Consider the following 20,923-nt stretch of genomic DNA (forward strand, 5'->3'; position numbering starts at 1 on the left):
TAATGGAGGAGGAGAAGGACCTTGGAATATTGGTTGATCATAGGATGACTATGAGCTGTCAATGTGATATGGCCATGAAAAAAGCTAATGCGGTATTGGGATGCATCAGGCAAGGTATTTCCAGTAGAGATAAGGAGGTGTTAGTACCGTTATACAAAGCACTGGTGAGACCTCATCTGGAATACTGTGTGCAGTTCTGTTGTCCCATGTTTAAGAAGGATGAATTCAAACTGGAACAGCTACAGAGAAGGGCTACTAGGATGATCCGAGGAATGGAAAACCTGTCTTACGAAAAGAGACTCAAGGAGCTTGGCTTGTTTAGCCTAACCAAAAGAAGGTTGAGGGGAGATATGATTGCTCTCTATAAATGTGTCAGAGGGATAAATACTGGAGAGGGAGAGGAATTATTTAAGCTCAGTACCAATGTGGACACAAGAACAAATGGATATAAACTGGCAATCGGGAGGTTTAGACTTAAAATTAGATGAAGGTTTCTATCCATCAGAGGAGTGAAGTTCTGGAATAGACTTCCAAGGGAAGCAGTGGGGGCAATAAGACCTATCTGGTTTCAAGATTAAACTTGATAAGTTTATGGAGGAGATGGTATGATAGGATAACATGATTTTGGCAATTAATTGATCTTTAAATATTCATGGTAAATAGGCCCAAAGGCCTGAGATGGGATGTTAGATGGGCTGGGATTTGAGTTACTACAGAGAATTCTTTCCTGGGTATCTGGCTGGTGAATCTTGCCCATATGCTCAGGGTTCAGCTGATTGCCATATTTGGGGTCGGGAAGGAATTTTCCTCCAGGGCAGATTGGAAGAGGCCCTGGAGGTTTTTCACCTTCCTCTGTAGCATGGGGCACGGGTCACTTGCTGGAGGATTCTCTGCACCTTGAAGTCTTTAAACCATGATTTGAGGACTTCAATAGCTCAGACATAGGTGAAAGACTTATTGCAGGAGTGGGTGGGTGAGATTCTGTGGCCTGCATTGTGCAGGAGGTCAGACTAGATGATCATAATGGTCCCTTCTGACCTTAATATCTGTGAATCTCTTAATTTTGGCACCAGTTTAGTTTCCTCAGTGGAATTGTAATCATATCTATTCTACTTTAACAGTATGCAATTTCAGCTGTCAACTTCTTGTGGCCGTGATCATTCTGAGATAAGCACAGGACTGGGAATTGGACAACTCCTCCCGAGTTCTAATCTTGGTTCTGCCACTGTCATGCTGGGTAGCCTTGGGCAAGTCACATAATCTCTCTCTCTGCTTTAGTTTCCCTCACTATATAATTGGGATGATACTTATCTACTTCAAGGATTATGTGAGGATTAATTATTTAATGTTTGTACTAAGATTTTGAGGTGTGAAATCCAACTATATTACAAGGCAAGAAATGAAAACACTTCTAAAGTGACTAAGATTCAGAGTGCCTTGCTAAACCTATCAAGTATTGGGTATTATATTAATAGTAATTAGGTGACTCGGTCAGTAACTTCATGAAACAAGGGGTTTGGCAATGTAAAGACAGATTTTGAAACAAGTTCAGGGCCAAATTTCCAAGTACTCAGCACCCACAAGTAAGGCTGATTTACCTGAGCTCTTTGGGAAAGAGCTCCATTTATCCACTTCAATAAGGGCCAGGTTTTTAAAAGTGATCAGCAACCAGCACCTGTCATTGTAACGTCAAAGGATACCTAATCTACTGAGCTCTTCTGAAAATCTGGTCACTTATTTTGGTGCCTACTTGGGATCTGAGCTATTTTGAAAATCTGGCCTTGAGTGATTTCCTTCTGAAAATTTTGGCCAGAAAGTTTCTGAAAGTGCTTAATAGTTTTTATGTAAAAGTCTAAAACAGTTTTTCTGGGATCCTATTCAAAACTGACAAAGCAGGTGAACCACAAACTACGGCTCCTCATCTTTGAAAGTAAGGGTAGGATGTTGAGATCCAGTGGTTGAAATCTAAATTGCAGATCGGTCTCTTGGTCCCATTTCTGTTGTTGGTTCTGTCTGATATGACACAGGAATAGAAAACTCGGTGTTCCCTATGATAAACAGAACAGAAGAGAGATGCAAGTGCTGATTTGTAACTTAGCATCCAGAGTTCTTTGCTTTAAAGGGGGTTCTCAAGTGCAAAATTGTTCATGCTCTTCCTCTGTTGTGGAACAGACAGGCACAGTTAGGCATTGCTGCTGAGGTTTTTCTGATTTAAGAAAAGGAAACGTCCGGTTATCATCCTGTGAATTGGTGGAAGATAAAAAAGGCAACAAATGAAAAAAAAATCGCTATTGGATACAACCTTGTTGTTTAATGGAAGATTTTTTTTTCCCCACAGAAATGTTCTTTGACATGTGCCTGTTGGAGTAAAGTGGGCAAAGAAAAAAAATTAATAAAACAGCATGAACATGTGGAACATTTTTATTAACATTGCAAAGAAGTAAACCTCCAGAACACAACAATTAACCCCACTTATGCAATGAGGATTTCACTGCTGAAGCAATACCTACATTTGGAACAAATCTCATATCGCTTCCCTAGGAACCAAGGCAACGTTTGAAAACAAATAACCCCATATACTCAGTATTTCTAAACTCAGAATATTGAAAATTATTCACCATTTGCTACAGAGGCAGGCTTTTGGGTTTTAAAATAAGGAATAGTTTATGTATAGGTCTTGTTTGAGGCTTTACACCGATGTCATTTGTCAGATGTAATGCCAGTTGAAGTGAATCAAAAGATTCCCATTGACTTCAGTGGTCTTGAGATCTGGCCATTAATGAAAAAAATTAGATATCCTCATATGTCGAATATCTGCAGAATATTATATTTGCAACTAAAACCATGTTTATGTACCCCTTTTTTAAGGTGGTGTGAAAGTGCACCCTTTGTAGCATCTTGCTCTAGCATCAGCAGCAACAGAAAATTCAAGCCCCAGAGCTTAGAGCTGCTTATTTTTTAGAGATAGGAACCACTGTACATTTCTTGCAATCTTTACTCAAGCAACATTCCCATTGATATTATGGGAGATTTTCCTCACTGAACATTGTAGGATTTGCCTCCATAAATATTTGGAGGAAGCTTGATCTTCCTAAGAAAAATGGTTAATATTTCTTAAAATAATGCTGTACCACTTAACTTAAAGAATTCAGTTGTCCCATGGGACAACAGTATTTCTACCCAAAGACACTCTCCACAAAAAGGTAGAGAGTACTTTAAAAAAAGATTTTTATTTGCAGCATGTCAAGTAGGATAAGATATCTACTCAACTTCAGTGATACAGGCAGCTTTAGAATAGGTCTTACAGCTATTGTCAGATCAAAAGATTTTTTTCCCCAACTACCTAGAAATGTGTGTAAGACCTTATCTGTAATACTGATATCTTTGAAATTCTTATGTAAAGTATTTCAGGGTACAGTTAAACTACCAGAAAATGGCTTAGAGCATGATCCTGCCCTCATCTGAGTCAATGAGAGATTTGCAATTGATTTCAATGGGAGTGGGATCAGTTCCTTGATCAGCAGTAGCTCACAGGATGGTTTTAGCTTGGGTTATGGGATAATGATCTTGTCAAAACTCAGACTCCTAAGCCCTCCATGGTGTAGTGTAGTAACAGTGCCTGCTGTGGCTTAGGGAGACTCTGTGTGATGACACTAGGCGGCAGAAGTGTGTTTTAGATCAGTACTTCTCAAGCTATCTGATGTGGGGGACTGGCAATTTTTCTTCCAATGTGCGCGCAGAGCGGCAGCCAATGGCTCGTGGTCTAGAACCGGTCCGCAGACCACCACTTCGAGTAGCACTGTTTTAGATAGTCTGTGAGTTTCAGAGCCAGGAGGTACTTCAGGATCCGGCTTTGAGCCTAGGAGTTTGAATAAAGAATCACTTTTGTAAAACTAACCGGAGAAAAGGCAGGACACCGCTAGGAAGTACAGACCACTTTACAAAAGCATGAGGCTGTTGAAGGGTTAGAAAGACATTTTTGAAAGTAAGACTTCACTTCTGTCACAACCCTAACACAGTGTTACCAGTGGAGTTCCCAGGGATCGGTTTTGGGACCAATCTTATTTAATCTTTTTATTACTGACCTCGGCACAAAAAGTGGGAGTGTGCTAATAAAGTTTGCGGATGACGCAAAGCTGGGAGGTATTGCCAAGGATATCGTAGGACCGGGATATCATACAGGAGGATCTGGATAACCTTGTAAACTGGAGTAATAGTAATAGGATGAAATTTAATAGTGAGAAGTGTAAGGTGATGCATTTAGGGATTAATAACAAGAATTTTAGCTATACACATGGTGTAAGAAATCTCATTAGTTCAACCATTGTTCAACCATCAGTCAAGGGCCTGATCTGGGAAATTCTGAATTTGCTCCATGTTTGAAGGTGTTTTGGAGTCCTTGGCCTTGCTCAGCCTGTTAGAGGCAGAGTCCCATGTTGTGAAGTTTGTGTCCAGATCTCAAGTTGCTATTATTTATTAGTTAAAAATGTGCTAGGTGTGGTACAAACATAGTTCAGGAAGACACAGTCACTGCCCAAAATATCTTACAATCTATATAGATAAGGCAAACAAATTGCAATAGACAAATGATAGCAAAATGTTCATGGTTATGCTAGGTACAGGTCATGTTAGTATTTGGGTTTTTTAATTCATCTTCCTTCTTCCCCCATATCCATCCTTCCTCTTCATCCCTCACTGTACAGTTGCTCCATCAATTTGCTCTGCTTTGCTCCCATAACATGCCTTCCTTCCTGTGTTCCCCATGGCATAGATTCAAGCTCCATTAGTGTGCCAGGGAAGTCATCAGATGATGCCAGTGTTCAGTAAGTCTGAAGGATGGGTATTTTCTGGGTTGAGACCAGGACAATTACCTGCCTCCTGCAGTCATTGGCAGCTCTTGGGTGGGGGTTGGGGGAGGGTGAAAAGGACTTTTCTGTGGTATTATTGTAATATTCTCTTTGTATTCAATGTTCTTATATGTAGTCTTTCTGTAGTAACCTGTATAATCGTGAAGAAGGTGTATAGAACGGTAAGCTTTTGTATTTTTTCATAATATGTGATAATGGGTTTATTTAAATGTGGTAATTATTATTATTTTGTAGAGAGACAGAATGAAATTTAATAGGTTCAATTTATTCCCTGTGGAAATGAGGTCTTGAGTCTCCAGGAATTTTTTTCCATTTTGATACAGTAAGCTTTAGTTCAGGTTTAATATCTGTTAAATAAATCACTTATTTATGTATCTGAACTTCTTTCTGATCCCTCTTGCTTCCAGTTCATTTCAGAACCTGAAACCTGACCTTTTATTTGAAGTGAGTTACGTTAGAATTTTTTAAAAATAGATTTTAGGGTTTCATTACCTTTTGGTTTTATGAACAATAGCACAACGTCTAATGACCTTGTTTCATTTAGTTTTGACTTTAATCATGTCTCCTTGTATTTGCTTTGCTGTCATAAACCTCTTTGGGATGTTGTTTGATTTGGTATCATATATCACTATACGAATGTTAACAGAACTAAGATATAAAATACTCTATAATTATTCCATTGCACTTGAAACTTTTAGGCCTTATCTAGACACATAGGGAATAACTTGGCAGAAAGCCACCAAAGACAATTTTTTTCATTGCTTGTGGTTACATTTTGTACTATAATTGCTGCTGAAGCCTGAACACCTGGGAGTTTAATTGCCCAGTATAGTTAAGTCTTTGCAGTGTGTGGACCAAAAAACCACAACTGTCCGATGCAAAATATTTATGATATTAATCTAGCCTTTACTGATATATACAGTAGAGTGAGCTTTATCCTTTTTTTTCCTTTTAGACTTCTGAATGTACAATTCATCCTGCTCATGGTTTGTCCAAGTTGTGGCATTTACCAGTGCTGTGGTTAAGAGCATGATTAAACTTGTGTTAGAACTTCCTGTTTTCATATGTTCATAACTTTTTTAAAAATCCTTTTTTGTTGGCTGAAATTTTTTATGCTTGTTCTCAGCCAAAAGCTGACTTTAATTTTTATTTACTTGTATCTTTGGAATCATTGGAACCAAAACTTGAAGGTAGCGAGTCACCAGTGGGCAGGTGTTCCATAAACATTTTTGTGGGGAAGCAATAGCCTGCTGCTGCTACTTCTGCCCATGTACTGCAGTAGTGGCCCTAGCTATTGTAGACCGAGGATTTCGTTTCTGATCCCCCACATATAAGTGGATAAGGTTGCTTGGGTTGAGTGTCCTTTTCTGAGTAGTTCATGGATATCCAGAAAATTCAAGGCTTTGAACAAAGTTTCTTTGATTATTGAATCCCACTAATTAGGAATGATAGTTGCAAACCATACACAATTGCTATTCTCCCCTGAAAAAGTATTTTTAAATAGCTGGTGGTGAAAGTCATATCTGAGCTTAACTGATCAACAAGGTCTTATGCTTGTATGTGTTTGCAAGGGGTGCTGAAAGGCTTTATGTATGATAACAATAAAAGACTGTACTAGTCTTGTGGGACAATAATATCCTTTCAGAGATGGTTAAAGAAATCAAGTGTCCATGCTGATTCTTGTATACTCCATAAAGGTGCACCTGGATACCTTGATAGGTGTGGACAGAGTGGCTCCATTCTATTTTCTCTCAGAGGACTGGATGATTGCTCTGCTGACCCTAGGGCTTTCTCCTGAGGTGTATTGCTATGTCCACTCACATATATGAAAAACCACAGAGGGAGATAATTTAGTGGTATGGGATGCTTGTCCTAGTTCACAGGATGCTTGTCCTAGTCTCTAGTTCATCTGCTCTGCATGGTGAAGCTGATGGCTCTTCCAGTGTCTAGCCAAGATTGGGCCTTGGATGAGAGCTAGTTGGTTGCAATTCAAACTGGGAAAGACAAAGGTAATGTTGGTTGAAAGCAATTGATGGAAATGACAGGAGTAAGATCTTCTGTCTCAAAAAAAGAGATTGCATGTATTGGTCTAGGTCTGTAAATTGCATGCTTTGTTATTCCTTGGCTATGCTTGGATGTCCAGGTATTAGTGGTCAAGGGGGCTTATTCTTTAGCCCTTTGCTAGGCTAGAAGATTGCAAACTTTTCTTTGAATGTGGATTTACTGCCTTTGTTACTCTCCAACTAAACAAATGTAATGTGCTCTTCGTAGACCATGAAGAAAGTTGGCTAGAGTAAACTTTGGTGGTACTTTCCAATTGGAATCTCTGGAGCACTGCTGGTAATGTATTCCAGTTTGTTTACAGTTGCAGTTGAAAGGGAGCTGATTTTTGCTCTGTAAAATCCTGTATTATTTTCCTGTGTGTTTCTCCTCATATTTTATACCCATAGTACGGATCGGCTGGGACATTCAAGCTCATGGTTCCTAGATGGTGTCCAACTGTGGCTGGAAGTAGGGTGTTCTCAATGAAGGGCCCTATGCTCTTGAATTTGTCTTCCTCCTTCACTTTTGAGCTACAGAGCTTGTGGCTGTTGAGTTTCAGGGTGTGACGTTGCACTCTATATGATTTTATGAAAATATACTAATGAGTTTGAATATAATGTAACTGAAATATGCTTCATGCAAAAAGTCTTTTCTAAGGTATCATTACAAAGCTTATAATCTACTGAGTGAGGTCATCCTATTTGTATAAATGTATCACTCTTGTATCTGAAACTAGAAATATGAAATATAACTCTGAGGGCCTATTGTAATTATGCAAAGTGTGGGCCATTAATGATGATTTGGAATCTTGATGGCTCCCATCAACCAGGACAACTGACTGCAGATGGCTCTGTTTTACATGTAAGTCTTCCTGTATGTGTGTGTGCTGGCAAGTGGGTAATGAAGTCTTACAGTGATATGTGATCATGTCACCTGAACTGAAATCCATCTTCAAACTGGTGCTTTTCCATTGAGAAGGAGGGGTGGGAACCCAGAGAGAGACAAAGGATTCCCGCCTTATGCAAAAGATATATAAGTGGGTAGAACAGAACAAAGTGAGGCAGCCATCATGAGATATCCCCTAACTACCACCTGAGCTGGAACAAGGGTTGTACCAGGGGAAAGGATTATGCCCAGACTAGGAAGGCATCCAATCTGTCAAAGAAACTTATTGAAACATCTCTGAGGGTGAGATTTTATCTGTATTCAGTTTTATTACTATACTAGACTTAGACTTGTGTGTTTTATTTTATTTTGCTTGGTAATTCACTTTGTTCTGTCTGTTACTACTTGGAACCACTTAAATACTGCTTTCTGTATTTAATAAAATCACTTTTTACTTATTAATTAACCCAGAGGATGTATTAATACTTGGGGGGGAGGGGCAAACAGATGTGCATACCTCTTTATCAGTGTTATAGAGGGCAAATAATTTATACGTTTATTTGGGGTTTGGATCCCATTTGGAGTTGGGCATCTGAGTGTTAAAGACAGGAACACTTCTGTACGTTGCTTTTAGTTAAGTCTGCAGCTTTGGGGCATGAGGTTCAGACCCTGGGTCTGTGTTGGAGCAGACTGGCATATCTGGCTCAGCAAGACAGGATGCTGGAGTCCTAAGCTGCCAGGGTAGGAAAGCAGGAGCAGAAGTAGTCTTGGCATATCAGTTGGCAGTTCCGAAGGGGGTTTCTGTGATCCAAACCATCACACAGGGCATGCCCCAAATCCTGTCTCTTACCACAGCTTTTTTGGAGGAGTAGAAGGTATGATTTGATTTGGTTGTGAAAGAGGCATTTAGTGTTGAATAGACCTGGAGAAAATGTGTTGCCCAAAACTTTTGTTGGCAAATAATACAGATTCGGGTCACCTGAAAAATTTCATGAATTTGTGTACATACAGCAAAAATGTTTGTTTAATTAAAAACAAACAAACAAAAAAGTTAAAAAATTCTGAAAAAATGAAAAGATTTTGTTTTGTCATTTTTGAAATAGCATTTAGATTCTTTGATTTGAAATGGCTTTTTGTGTTGAAATTTCCTTTGGGTTTTTTAAAATAAATATAAATGTCAAAATCAGAACAAAACATTTTGGTTCAGGTAAAAATAAATGTTTAATTTGACCCAAAATAAATTGCTTTTACTACTTGGTTTTCTGAAAAGTGTATTTGTGTGTGTGTGTGTGTGTGTGTTTCAGAATTGCCAGCAAATAAAAAAAAATCAGTTATTCACACAGCTTTGTTTGTGGGTTATGGTGGATCAGGAGTGCTTATATGGAATCGCCATCATTGGATGTTTTTAAGTACAGGTTGCACGAACATCTGACAGGGATAGTCTGGGTATTCTTAATCCTGCCACAGCCCTGGGGGATAGACTAGAAGACCTCTTGACAATCCTTCAGCCTTATATTTCTATGAAATACTGGCATTGCCAGATTGAATTTCTCAGATATATTTTATAGAAATGACCTGTCTGCATATGAGTTTACAGCCCAAAGAACAATGCACACAAATCTAAATAAAGAAATATTTTCTTGTAGGGCTAAATTCTGCTTGCCTGACTTGTACTGAGAGTACTGACTTGAGTCCTCTCATTAACCAAACGAGTGTGGTGAGAAGGATTTTACCATACAAGGGAGTACTGATTGTACTGCATGTGAGGAAAAAACTTAATCCAATGACCATCTTGGTAGTGTGGTAGCATGCGGTGTTTTTCAAATGGCATTTAAAAAAAGAGATGACATGGAGAAAGTTCTTTACACATATAAGTTTACTTCAGATTATTTTTACTGATTTTTTTTATTGCATATAAAGTAAGCTGTTTAATAGTATGTATTAATTTTTGTAGCATAGTTCAAAGAAAAGACTAATTCTGATATTAGCTAGATCAGCTTGTAAGACCTTTTAATAAAGTTACATACAGAAGACTGATTAGTATTCTTTCTTTCATGCAAGATATATATATGTAACAATTGTGATAGCCATAGATTGGATATAATTATGAAAATGTAAAATGTGTTGACAGAGGAGAAGGGTATTACGTTCATATGATCCATTTGTCCTTTTTTATCTTTTAAGATGTGTACTGTAAAATTCATCTAAATATTATAGACAATAATAAACTACATGTAAAATAAGAATAAAATGTAAATAATTAAATTCAAAATGTGAATTGTTTTGTGTAAGCTTAGTTTTGATTCTGATGAACATGTTACTTTAGCAATTATAAGTGTGGAATTAAAATAGTCATTGAATAATAGTAATAATAATTGTGTTGTATTTCTCTAAAACTATATTATGCCTTCTAAAAGGTACTCGCTTTTCAAAGTTATAAATGACTTCAGAAGGTACATAGCAATAGAGAATCAGGCCTATTGTTTCAATAGGAATTTAGAGAGGAAAACAGGGGCAGCACTCTGAATAGTGGAGCTTGCTATTTGTTTGCTAAGAATTAACAGGTTACATAAGGAGAAGCCTATTTTGGTTTTTTTTTTTTTTAATTTTTATTCTCACAAAATTGCTAATTTCATTTTAATGAAGTGGAAATACTAGAGTCTTTTCATTTGGAAATAATAGAGCCTTTGCTTCTTCAGTTTGGAAAAAAAAACTTAATCAGCTGTTGTGATATCTTTATAAACACACTATCTTAAAGTTTGAAACTCATAGAATTTAGGATGATTAGTCTTTTTCATGTAATACGGAATGTTTCATTGTACAGAATTTAATGTATAGATTATGATGTCTAAATTCAGCATATTGTATTTCTACTTTGCCACATTTGTAAGTTTGCCTGTTAGATATAACAGTAGTTTTGTAGCATTTTTTACTGCAAAAGAACACATCTGTTATTCCTTAAAAAAAAAATTGATATAGAAGAAAATTCTATATTCCACACTATAGAACACTGATAAAAGGACTTCCAGGACAACCATATCATAAGCTTTTGTTCTTACTTTGTTACCGAATTCACAGTGTCGCTTTTAATGACTTCTATGCAATTAAAACAGAATGCATAATTTGTGTGAATATATAAACAATATAAATCAGTTATGTTTTCACTACAGTGAATATAATTTATGATGGTAGAATGCTGCTTAAGAATCTAATGTGGATTTTTCCATTTATTGCAGAACTGTGAGATGCTAGAAAATAATTTTGATGACATCAAGCATACGACTCTTAGTGAACGTGGGGCACTTCGAGAAGCAATGAGGTAAGTCTGGGTCACCATAGCAACAGTCACAGATGTGGTAAAGAAAGAGTCATTCTTCATTATTGGGGGAACAAATGAGTTCATTGCCACCATTCAGCTCTATTCTCTAAGGTATTAATTTGTCAGTGGAGAGGCATCCCTTGAGGCTGTACTTTAGTTTTGAAGCTGCATAAATGTTAAGCCTCACTGCACAGTAAAAAACGTAAATGTTTAATTTGTTACTTAAAATGCTTAAGGGGTACCTTGTTTTATATTTATACTGAACTGTGTGAATGAATGAAAATATTGTTCATCTAAATTGTGTAAGTGTTAAAGAAATTGTACTGTGGTGCTTTGAATGTACAGTGGTGCTGTATTTGCTCCTAATTTGTATTTAACTTTCTATATATAGTGGCCCGTGTACTTTCTTTTTCTATTAGACTTTAACAGGATTACATTACTGTGTTTTTTAAAAAAATCAATGGTTTCCATCTTGCAAAGTAAGCACAATCTTTTTAACATAATACTTTATATTGAAGCTCCCTTTATTTTATACATTCAATATCTAGCATTATGCTTAGAATTTTTAAAATAAATTAGAATTGCTCAACGAATGGATCTAATTCTGCCATCCTTACTCACGCTGGGTAGTGCCTTGCTCCAAGAGTAGTCCAATTAAAGTCATTTGTACTGGGCCCAAAGCAAGGTACTACTCGATGTGACTAAAGGTGGCAGATTTGGGTCCAGGGTTTCTGAAGTATCTTTTATTCTTTGAAAACTAATTTGACCAATTTCAGAGGTGATGTAAATGATAATGGAAGTTATGTGCCAGTAAGTGACTCTGAAAGCAGGGCAGTAAAAGGAAAATCTTAACAGGGCAAAAATGTTTGGCAGTGCAGACCCCACTTCATTTAACTTCTCTTTGGTGTCAAAGAGAGTAATTTTAAGATTTGGACAAATTCAACAACAAGTCTGAGTCCGCTTGCAAACATATGCCACCAATTCATTTGGTTAGTATTCATAATCCCTTTAAATTTATGGATATTCAGATGAGCAAGTTTTTATCTACAGTCTTGTTCACAGTGCTCTTGCTTCCCAAGAACAAGAGTGTAAATAACTGTTCGCAAGAGTGTTCACACATGAAATCCAATCCTGGCTGTTTTGAAAGCTCTTATTACTTGAACAACAAATCCACTTCTGTCTGAATATTTTCACTTACTATTGTTCACATAACAATTGAAATGGAAAGATTAGATAAGTTATTTTCGGTTTTTCATTTTCTTTACTTCATGCATTTGAGAGCAGTCTCTGTGTAGTCATGTTTGGTCTTGCTTCTGTATAGCCAGTCTGTTTCCTCTGTTTGTGTGGGTCTTTCACACTGCAACAGGAGAGAGAAAACAACAGTAAACATAGAAAAGTGATTTGGGGGCAGATGTGGCATGTGAAACTACTTTTAAACACTTCCTTTTAAACAGGCTAGATTTCAAGAAGACGGTCTGTTTCTAACAGTCCATGTTACAACATTTCACAGTTACAGTGGCAGCATTTTGTGGCACGTGGCTCACCAAAGTTTACTGTTAGAATTTGCTGCATGCTTTCTCTGGTGGTCAAAATTCTGTGGCCATGGAATGACAGAATTTCAAAGGTTGTATACCTGATGCAAGGGGTTGTTTTGGAGGTGTATGTTGTTCTATATGGTAGGTTCGCTTAGAAGCACCAAAGTGGTTTAAGACTTGTCACAAACTTCCTTTTCAGCTGTTTCATCTCTTAGTGGACAAACCAGACTGGGAAATGCCTTTTGTTTCACTGAGAGGTGTGACACACATCATATAATATTAAATCCTCTTTTTCATCTTATAAGCAGCTTTCATTCAGCTGAATTTTCTTGTGTTGTTGAAGAGTTAAATAAAACACTTCTCACTTGTATTAGCAAGTTTCACTTGATCATGCTTGAATAACTTCATATAACACAGAGGTAAGTCCTCATATCTGTCACAAGCGAATAAACTGTATATATGGATGAACATTCATTGTTCTAGGGCACCACCGTTTTCAGCAGTGCCAGAAAGTCACACATGTCCCTGAATGCTTAATTTTCTGTTTTGGATCTCCGATAAACCTTAGATATGTGTAAAATGACAAGCAGAGAGTTCTGTATTAACAATACTGTGCACACCGTTTATTCCAGCTGTTACATTGGAGGAAAAAATCTTGTGCCTGGAAATGTGGCACAGCAACATGTTGTTTTTAATGACAGTATCAAAATAACTTGCTCCATAGGGCTAAAACTTCTCATAGTTTTGAGAACCACCCCTATTTTGGGGGGTAATTTAGTATCTTGCCTGATCACACACCCAGTGAAGCCAATGGCAACGCTTCTATTGACTTCAGTGGTACAGGATCAAACTCCATGAGCAAATTAGTCATGTATAATTATGCTTCCAAGTACATAAAAGGTTTTACAAGGAGGAGGGAGAAAATATGTTTTTCTTAACCTCTGAGGATAGGACAAGAAGCAATGGGCTTAAATTGAAGCAAGGGAGGATTAGGATGGACATTAGTTGGACAATCCTAACTGTCAGGGTGCTTAAGCACTGGAATAAATTGCCTAGGGAGGTTATGGAATCTCCATCATTGGAGATTTTTAAGAGCAGGTTAGACAAACATCTATCAGGAATGGTCTAGACAATACTTACCCCGTCATGAGTGCAGGGGACTGGACTAGATAACCTCTCAAGGTCCCTTCCAGTCCTATGATTCTATGCGAATACATCTTTGAGGATCAGATCATTGGAAAGACTCTTATTGACATCTAAGGACTTAAAATCAGGCCCTGAGAGGACAAAGATATATTCTGGCAAAGCTATTGTATATTTCTGAATGGGTGATACAACTCAGATCCTCAAATACATGATTTGCATATTTGGGAAAAGTGTGTAGTGAGGGGTTACACAGGGAGTCTCAGATTGTGTAGCTATGGTAAAACCAACCAATCAATAAACCTAGTTAGATAGTTAAGTAGATCTCAGATGAGCCCTAAGTTTAGTGGGAAGTCTGCTCAAATTTACTCTGATTTCCCAGAGTGTCACTGCTTGTCTACCAGATAAGAGCCACAAATGAATGTTTCTCCCCAGTGGCCCAGTTTGGAACAAGACCTCCCATTTTATCTTTCTTTTGTGGGGAAAAAACACTCAATTTAACATAGATTTAAACATGCTCTTAGAATATGAATATCACTGTACTTCTGTATAAAAAGGGTCTTCTGTCTTCTTCTCTTTGATTCCTGTCTGTCAGCTCAGCAGAGACGATGGGGCTGAATGAAGTGTTTCCCCCACTTTCTGTCTTGTATCAACTTTGTGGCTTTGTTAATCCTTAAACCTTTTTATTCTATGTCATTCTCCAACAGGTCAATCCAATGCATCATTGGTCTTCCTGTCTTCTACGTCCTTGCACTTTAGTATGTATTGTCATGGATGGCATCTTTTCCAGGTCCATTCTTGACACAAGTCCAAGCTATCACAATAGTCTGTTTTGGATCATCTGTAACAGCTTATCTTCTCATTTAATTTTTTAAGTTTTGCTTTCTTGAAACTCTCAGTATTTCCCTCAGCCACTTCATTTTTGCAGTCAGTATAGTTTGTTCATCAGCTTTCTTCATATTCCAGCAGTCCGACCTGTATGAGCAGCAGTATGACAATTGTCTCAGATATCCTGTTTTCATTTTTATTGAAATGTCTTTAGCCTTCCAGACCTTGCAGAGTTCTCCAAATGCAACACCAGCAAGTCTGGTGGTTCTTTTATGTCATCTTCACAATTCCCATTCTTCTGTACTAGTCCCCCAATGTACACAGATGTTTCCACTTGTTCTAGTTCTTTGTCACCATGTTGAATCTTTACCTCTTCCTCTTGTCTTACAGTTGCCATAATTATTGTATTCTCTGTACTGAGCTTCATTCCAAATTTTCTGCTTTCCTGGTCTACTTTGTCAGTTATTCTCTATAAATCCTCCTTGGTCAATTATGTGAGCTCAATATCATCTGTGAATCAATATCATCTGTGAACTCTCCGCCCACATAACATGACTCTTCCTGTTTCATGACTCTTCCTGTTTCTGTTCTCAGTGCTACAGCCATTATGGCTTCCAATACCAAGTTGAACAAATATGGCAATAACATGCATCCTTGTCTTCAATGGTCATTGTGAACCATTCTTTTAGCTTCTTGTGTACTCTCACCACCCTCATCAACTTGCTGTAGGTGTTTTCTAACAGCTTGGTCAATTTCTCAGGGTTGCCATGTTTGCTCGAGCCTTCCAAAACCCTTTTATGCCAAATGCTATTAAAAGTCTGTTTGAAATCTGTAAAGTAGTAACAGGTTTAGTTGTGTTCCATGTACTTCTCCAATATCTGTCTTATCACAAATAACAGATGTATTGTATTTCATCCTGACTAAAACCTGTTCCTCTGCAAGCACCACGTCCATGTGCCTCCTCATTCTCTTCTGGAACATCTTGGTGAATGCTTTTTCTGGCATGCTCAATAAACTGATTCATCTGTAGTTTTTCTTATCTCCTTTTTTATAGATCGGTACTATTATCGCTTTCCTGCATTTTCTCAGCACTTGCTCTTGTTTGTAAATCTTGTTAAATAGCTTGTGGATCACTTTTACTGTGTGTTTCCGGTAGCTCTGCAGTTATGTTGTCACTTCCCTTTTTCTTTTTAAAACTTTCTGTCAGGATTTTTACTTCTTAGAATTTTGGTATCTGTTCTCCCTCATTTGTACAGGGAAGTTTTCCCAGAACTGTTCATTTAGTGTGTTCTGTACATTGTACAGCTCTTCAAAATGTTTTTCAATCACTTATTCTTTGGTTGTTCATCCTCAATTATTTGCCCCTGCCTGTTTTTCACGGCCAACATCTTCAACTCATATGCGCCATTTAGTTCTCTTATCTTGCAATAAAACCCCTGTGTTTCATTTCTCTTCACATCTTCTTCTTCTTTTACATTGTTTGCTTGTCCAGTTGTTTCTGTCGCTCTTCACTTTTGATTTGATCTCTCTGGTCCCTACACTGAGATAGGACAGACACTGTGACATACTGACTTGCAAGCCTTCTTCAGTTCTAAGTCTAGTTGTTTGCACCGGAGAAGCTGACTGAATAGAGGATCAATCGTAACAACAGTTGATGCATGTGATGGGGTCCTTCCTTTGCAGTCTTGCATGTTTGGATTGACTCCAGCCTGTAAGAAGGACACTGTAATCTTTGTCATCTCTGACATCACAGCTGGCCAGTGCTTCTTGGAACTGCATGATGCCACAAGGTGCAGAGCAGTCTCCTGTTTTCCCACTGTAGCAACATTCACATGGGCACTATTTTTAATGAGAAAATTGGCAGCAAACTTATCTCTTCTTTGGAAGGCTTTGTGTAACAGACTCCAGCCTTTCTTGTTAACCATATCCACATCAATGCTTTCCAATCTTTGAGAGAAAGGGCTAGATCTAAAGCAGGGTCTCCTGTATGATCCAGTTCATTGAGCTTCCAAGACAGTTGTGAATTCATTTCAGGAAGATACAGGAAAACTGTGTCTTCCTCATCACCTTAATAGCTTTATGCAAAGGATATTCAGTCTTGGATTTGAACATTTTGTTCAACAGCTGAGCACTCATACTGCTGAAGTCTTCTTTCCACAAGTCATCCCAGTAACTAGCAATTATTTCAGCACAGTAGTTCATTAAAGTGCTAGTATTCAGCACCTCTGCAATCTGATAGAAACAACCCTACAGAAAATTGACTTAAATTTTAAGTATATTTAAATTCTGAATTTAAATATTTAAATTAAGAATGAAATGAAAAACACATTTCTTAGGGTTGTGTTGTGTGTTTGTACAATTATGTAAGATATTATGTATAATTTTAAACATGCAAAATATTTTTAAAATCAGAGAATATCTATAATACTAAAGCCTAGGAAATGCTCCTACTTCTAATTTGCATATTATTTTACACCTAGATCATGAAGTAGATAATGAGCTGCAAATAGTTAATACTTTTCAGAGTATAACGATTGGTATTGTGAGAATATGGTTTAATTTTAAGTACACATAATTGAAGTGCTGGTATGATTATAATGTTCTGTTAATCTTGTTAATAAATACACCATTGTGGATATACTATCATATTTTAATGTAATTGCTAAGCTTAAGTAAACCATAAATGGAAATTAATTTTTGAATCCATGTTTTACAAGTGGAAAAACTAGTGGTTTAGATATTTTGAATATGTATTACTTTCATCTTGTTTGGTATTTTATACAGTAACTTGTCAGAAACAATAGCATAAAAGTCTACGTATAATGTCTGTGTATAAGAATATTAAACATATCCTAAATAGGGCTCAATTTGATCTTAACATAGATCCAGTATAGAAGAGACAAATCCTGGTCCTCTGTAAAGCTTCTTTCTGCTATACTTAAGTGCTGCATCAAAATTTCTGTTTCCTTTATGCTATCTCCTGAAGCCTTGTCACATGTGGCATGTGGAGGGGCATGAGCTGGGGCGGGCAGGGAGTGCTGGTGTGCCTTCAGGTGTACAAGTTAGAGCAGTCCTGAGGGTGATTAGTATTAGAAATGTAAATTGGGTTTTATGAGAAATGGTTTTGGTTTTCCTTCTCAGGCAGGCTAAGGTTAAAAGAAAAATAGTAAACAGAGGCTTGGGGGCAAGAATCTATAATAAAGTCAAAGGTAAAATTCAGAAGGAAAATTTTTTTTGGCGGGGGAATGGGAAATGACAGAAGGTATTGTGTTACTCCCTTTCATTCCCTGTAACTGTATATTATTATTTTTAATGTAAGTGCTTCATAGCAGAGTCCTGAATTATTATATATCTTAAAAGGTTGTAACAAATTTTTGGGTACTACATAAGTAATATTCAGTTGGGCATTACATCTCATGTAAATTTTCTCTGTCCAAAAGTAGAGAACATTAGACAAACAGTGCCTCTATCAGTATCCCATGAGATCTCTCTGATGGTCTGCATGTGTTTGTTTACCTTACCAACAAGAACAAAATGGTTTATGTTGGCAAGCAGTGAGGTATCAAGAGTGGCTAAGTGGACATACATTTATGTATCCTAATTCTAGATGAATCCATCTCCTACTTTTGTGAATGGTATCCTTATATGGGTAGGTTGTTTCTTGGGGAGATTGTCTGAGTATGATTACAAGTTCATGAGTAGAAAATAAAACCATTAATTTTTGGATACCTGGTGTAGATGTCGCTAAGTCCCTCCTTATTAACTAGTTTAGATCTTTCTGTAGTTCCGTACAAAGATATTCAAATTTGAATTACTGGTATATACATTCCTGAGCAAGAGAGGACAGATATATTTCCATTTCCATCTGTAAGAGCTAGAGGAGGAAAATTGGACAAGATGGAATGGAATTAATTATGTAATGCATTTTTGACACACATGTCCCTTATTCTCTTATAAGAAGAGTGTGGATATGAGACTACGCCTCTCTACTACTTCACTTTGCTATGACCATAATCTACAGGGACTGATTCAGTTCTGTTCCTGTTTGTCATGGGGCTAGTAATAATCAGTTTCCTCTTAACGTAGTCTAAAATCTGGGATACATTTGAAAAGTGGTGTTACTCTAAAGGGTCTTGGTCTTGCCTTCTCCAGCAGATGATGGATTTCCTTTTAGGTGTTTCTACAAGGTCTTTATCAATAAAAATTCCCCATAGACAAACATTCCCATCCTTCCCTGATATCTTGCAAGTGTTCAGTCTTAATTTCCCCAACAGGAATGATATTGACAATGAGCAACTCCTTGCTAACATGATATTTATCATAGTTTTCATCCATCCATTTTTATCCATGCACATTGTTTATAATTTTATCTGTTGTTCAGATGCTGCTTGGGACATTTCTTGACTTGAGAGAGATAAGTGGTACTTCTTATGGATTTACTGAAAGTTGCTTTGTTTTCTCTTTCCTCCTAAGTGTAACTATGCTGTACTCCCTTATATGACTATAGCAACTCAAGAAGAAAAAATTCAGGGTCCTTTAAAATGTTTCAAGTTAAGCACCCAAAAAACACTGGGACCCAAAAATCACTGTTGACTTTTTAAAATCTTGGCCTTGATAAAGCAAATCAATCATTTGGACACTACTTTAAATTTGGAGATCATGTTGTGTTTTTGTTTTCAGCTGTGTTGAAATGTTCTCAAGTTCTAAATGTTACTCACTGTACACTTCTGATAGTTAAATATATTCTGTTTCTTCCTGGAAATTAAGATACAAGGTCATACTTTCCTTAGAATTTCCAATGTTTATCGACGTCACGTGATGAGGATCATTTTACGTAACTTTTATTCATAGTAATTAATTACGTGGCAATTTATGGAAGGTGCTGAACATGTCTGTGTATCCAATTATATTTTGTATGGTATTTTATATGCCCAATATAGGAATAGCTAGAGAACATTTGAAGCACTTTGCAACTTTTGGTAGTACTATACCTAAATGTATTACAAAACAAGGAGGAAGATCTATACTGTGTCTGACAGATAGGGTTAAGTTGTCTGGGTCGAATTGTGAACTCCATATTGTTTTGAGAACACCATTTTGTGATTGTAACATTCATTGTAGCCCTCACTGTGTGGTGGAACCTTGATGTTGGGTTGAGACATCTGGTGCTGAAAATCAGTCTAATCTTTGCAAGGTCAGTCTGTTCTAGACATTGTGCATTCATGCTAGATTGTGGGACACCTCGAAGAGGGCTAACAATGAGACAGCCATCAACGCTGAATGACTCTTCCCTACTGGAACAATAGGTTTTCTACCATGAGGGCCAACTTTGAATGATCGTCAATAACCAGTGCAAACCCTTGGGACACAGGAACACCGACACAAACCAGTGGGGTATGGGCCTGGGTCAGAAATGGGACAGACTGTTGTAAAATATGGCCACATTTTTAAGCGAGGAGGCCATTCCATCATCCCTGATAAGCAGAACTTGCTAGAGAGTAAAGACAGGAGAGACTGCGTTGCCTAAGGACACTGACCAGGACACTCAGGATGAGATCAGACCAGGGGATTGTGTTCAGGACTGTGGGTTATTTTCCATAGATCTATAACTTTCATGTGCTTTTTAACTTTCATGTGCTTTAATAGTAAAGTCCTGGTGGCTATGAAATTGCTTTGCTGACCCTGTGTTTGTTCGTCTCCCACAGCCAAATGGACTCTCAGAGAGCATGTCTAAGCTATGAGTGGTTTGGGAGGGCTGAGGCACTGGTTCCAGGGTCTAGGTGGCTAGTCTGCAGGATATCACTGCCCAAGAAGGGTGTCAAACATGGGGGTCTGCATCTGGGAGTGCATCTGAGAGACCCACAACTAGGAACGGTGACCAGTCGCTATCCAAATGCAGGGGTCTTACAAGCACATGCAATTGAGAGGTTGGAGCATATCACAACACAGTGGTGTGTCTCTGTCCAGAAAGCAGAGCTGGGTCGGGTTATGACACTGTACATTTGCTAAAAGCATCCTAGAACATAGAGTGGACCTGTAGCATTACATTGTTTGATTTCTAGTAATCTGCTGTCTTCAATAGATATTAGACCTTGTGCTGCATCTTTATATACCGCTTAAACTGCTAGTTATTATAAGAATAAATTAGAGTACTTAATATTTGATTTGCAGTTTCAAAAAACAATCAGCACAGTTTTGAAATATGGGGAGCACATGGTTCTAGTTGTAGTATAACTCACAGTGAGTTTCTTGTCATTGTATTCCCACAGTGTTTATCTCCAGTGCTTTAGAAAGTGATTGCA

At 37.6% G+C, this 20,923-nt stretch overlaps 1 protein-coding gene across 8 annotated transcripts in view; it reads left to right on the forward strand.

Annotated features, from left to right (window-relative positions):
- The window catches only part of DPYD (dihydropyrimidine dehydrogenase), a 656,679-nt gene that overhangs the window by 155,744 nt on the left and 480,012 nt on the right, over window positions 1-20,923 (forward strand). For all 8 annotated transcript variants that reach the window (XM_075131606.1, XM_075131602.1, XM_048859648.2 and 5 more), the window contains one exon: window positions 11,033-11,115. In XM_075131606.1, the coding sequence (XP_074987707.1) occupies window positions 11,033-11,115 (83 nt within the window). The remainder of the gene's footprint in view (window positions 1-11,032; window positions 11,116-20,923) is intronic.

Source organism: Caretta caretta, chromosome 8, assembly GCF_965140235.1.
Source record: "Caretta caretta isolate rCarCar2 chromosome 8, rCarCar1.hap1, whole genome shotgun sequence".
In the NCBI taxonomy this organism is placed as follows: Eukaryota; Metazoa; Chordata; order Testudines; family Cheloniidae; genus Caretta; species Caretta caretta.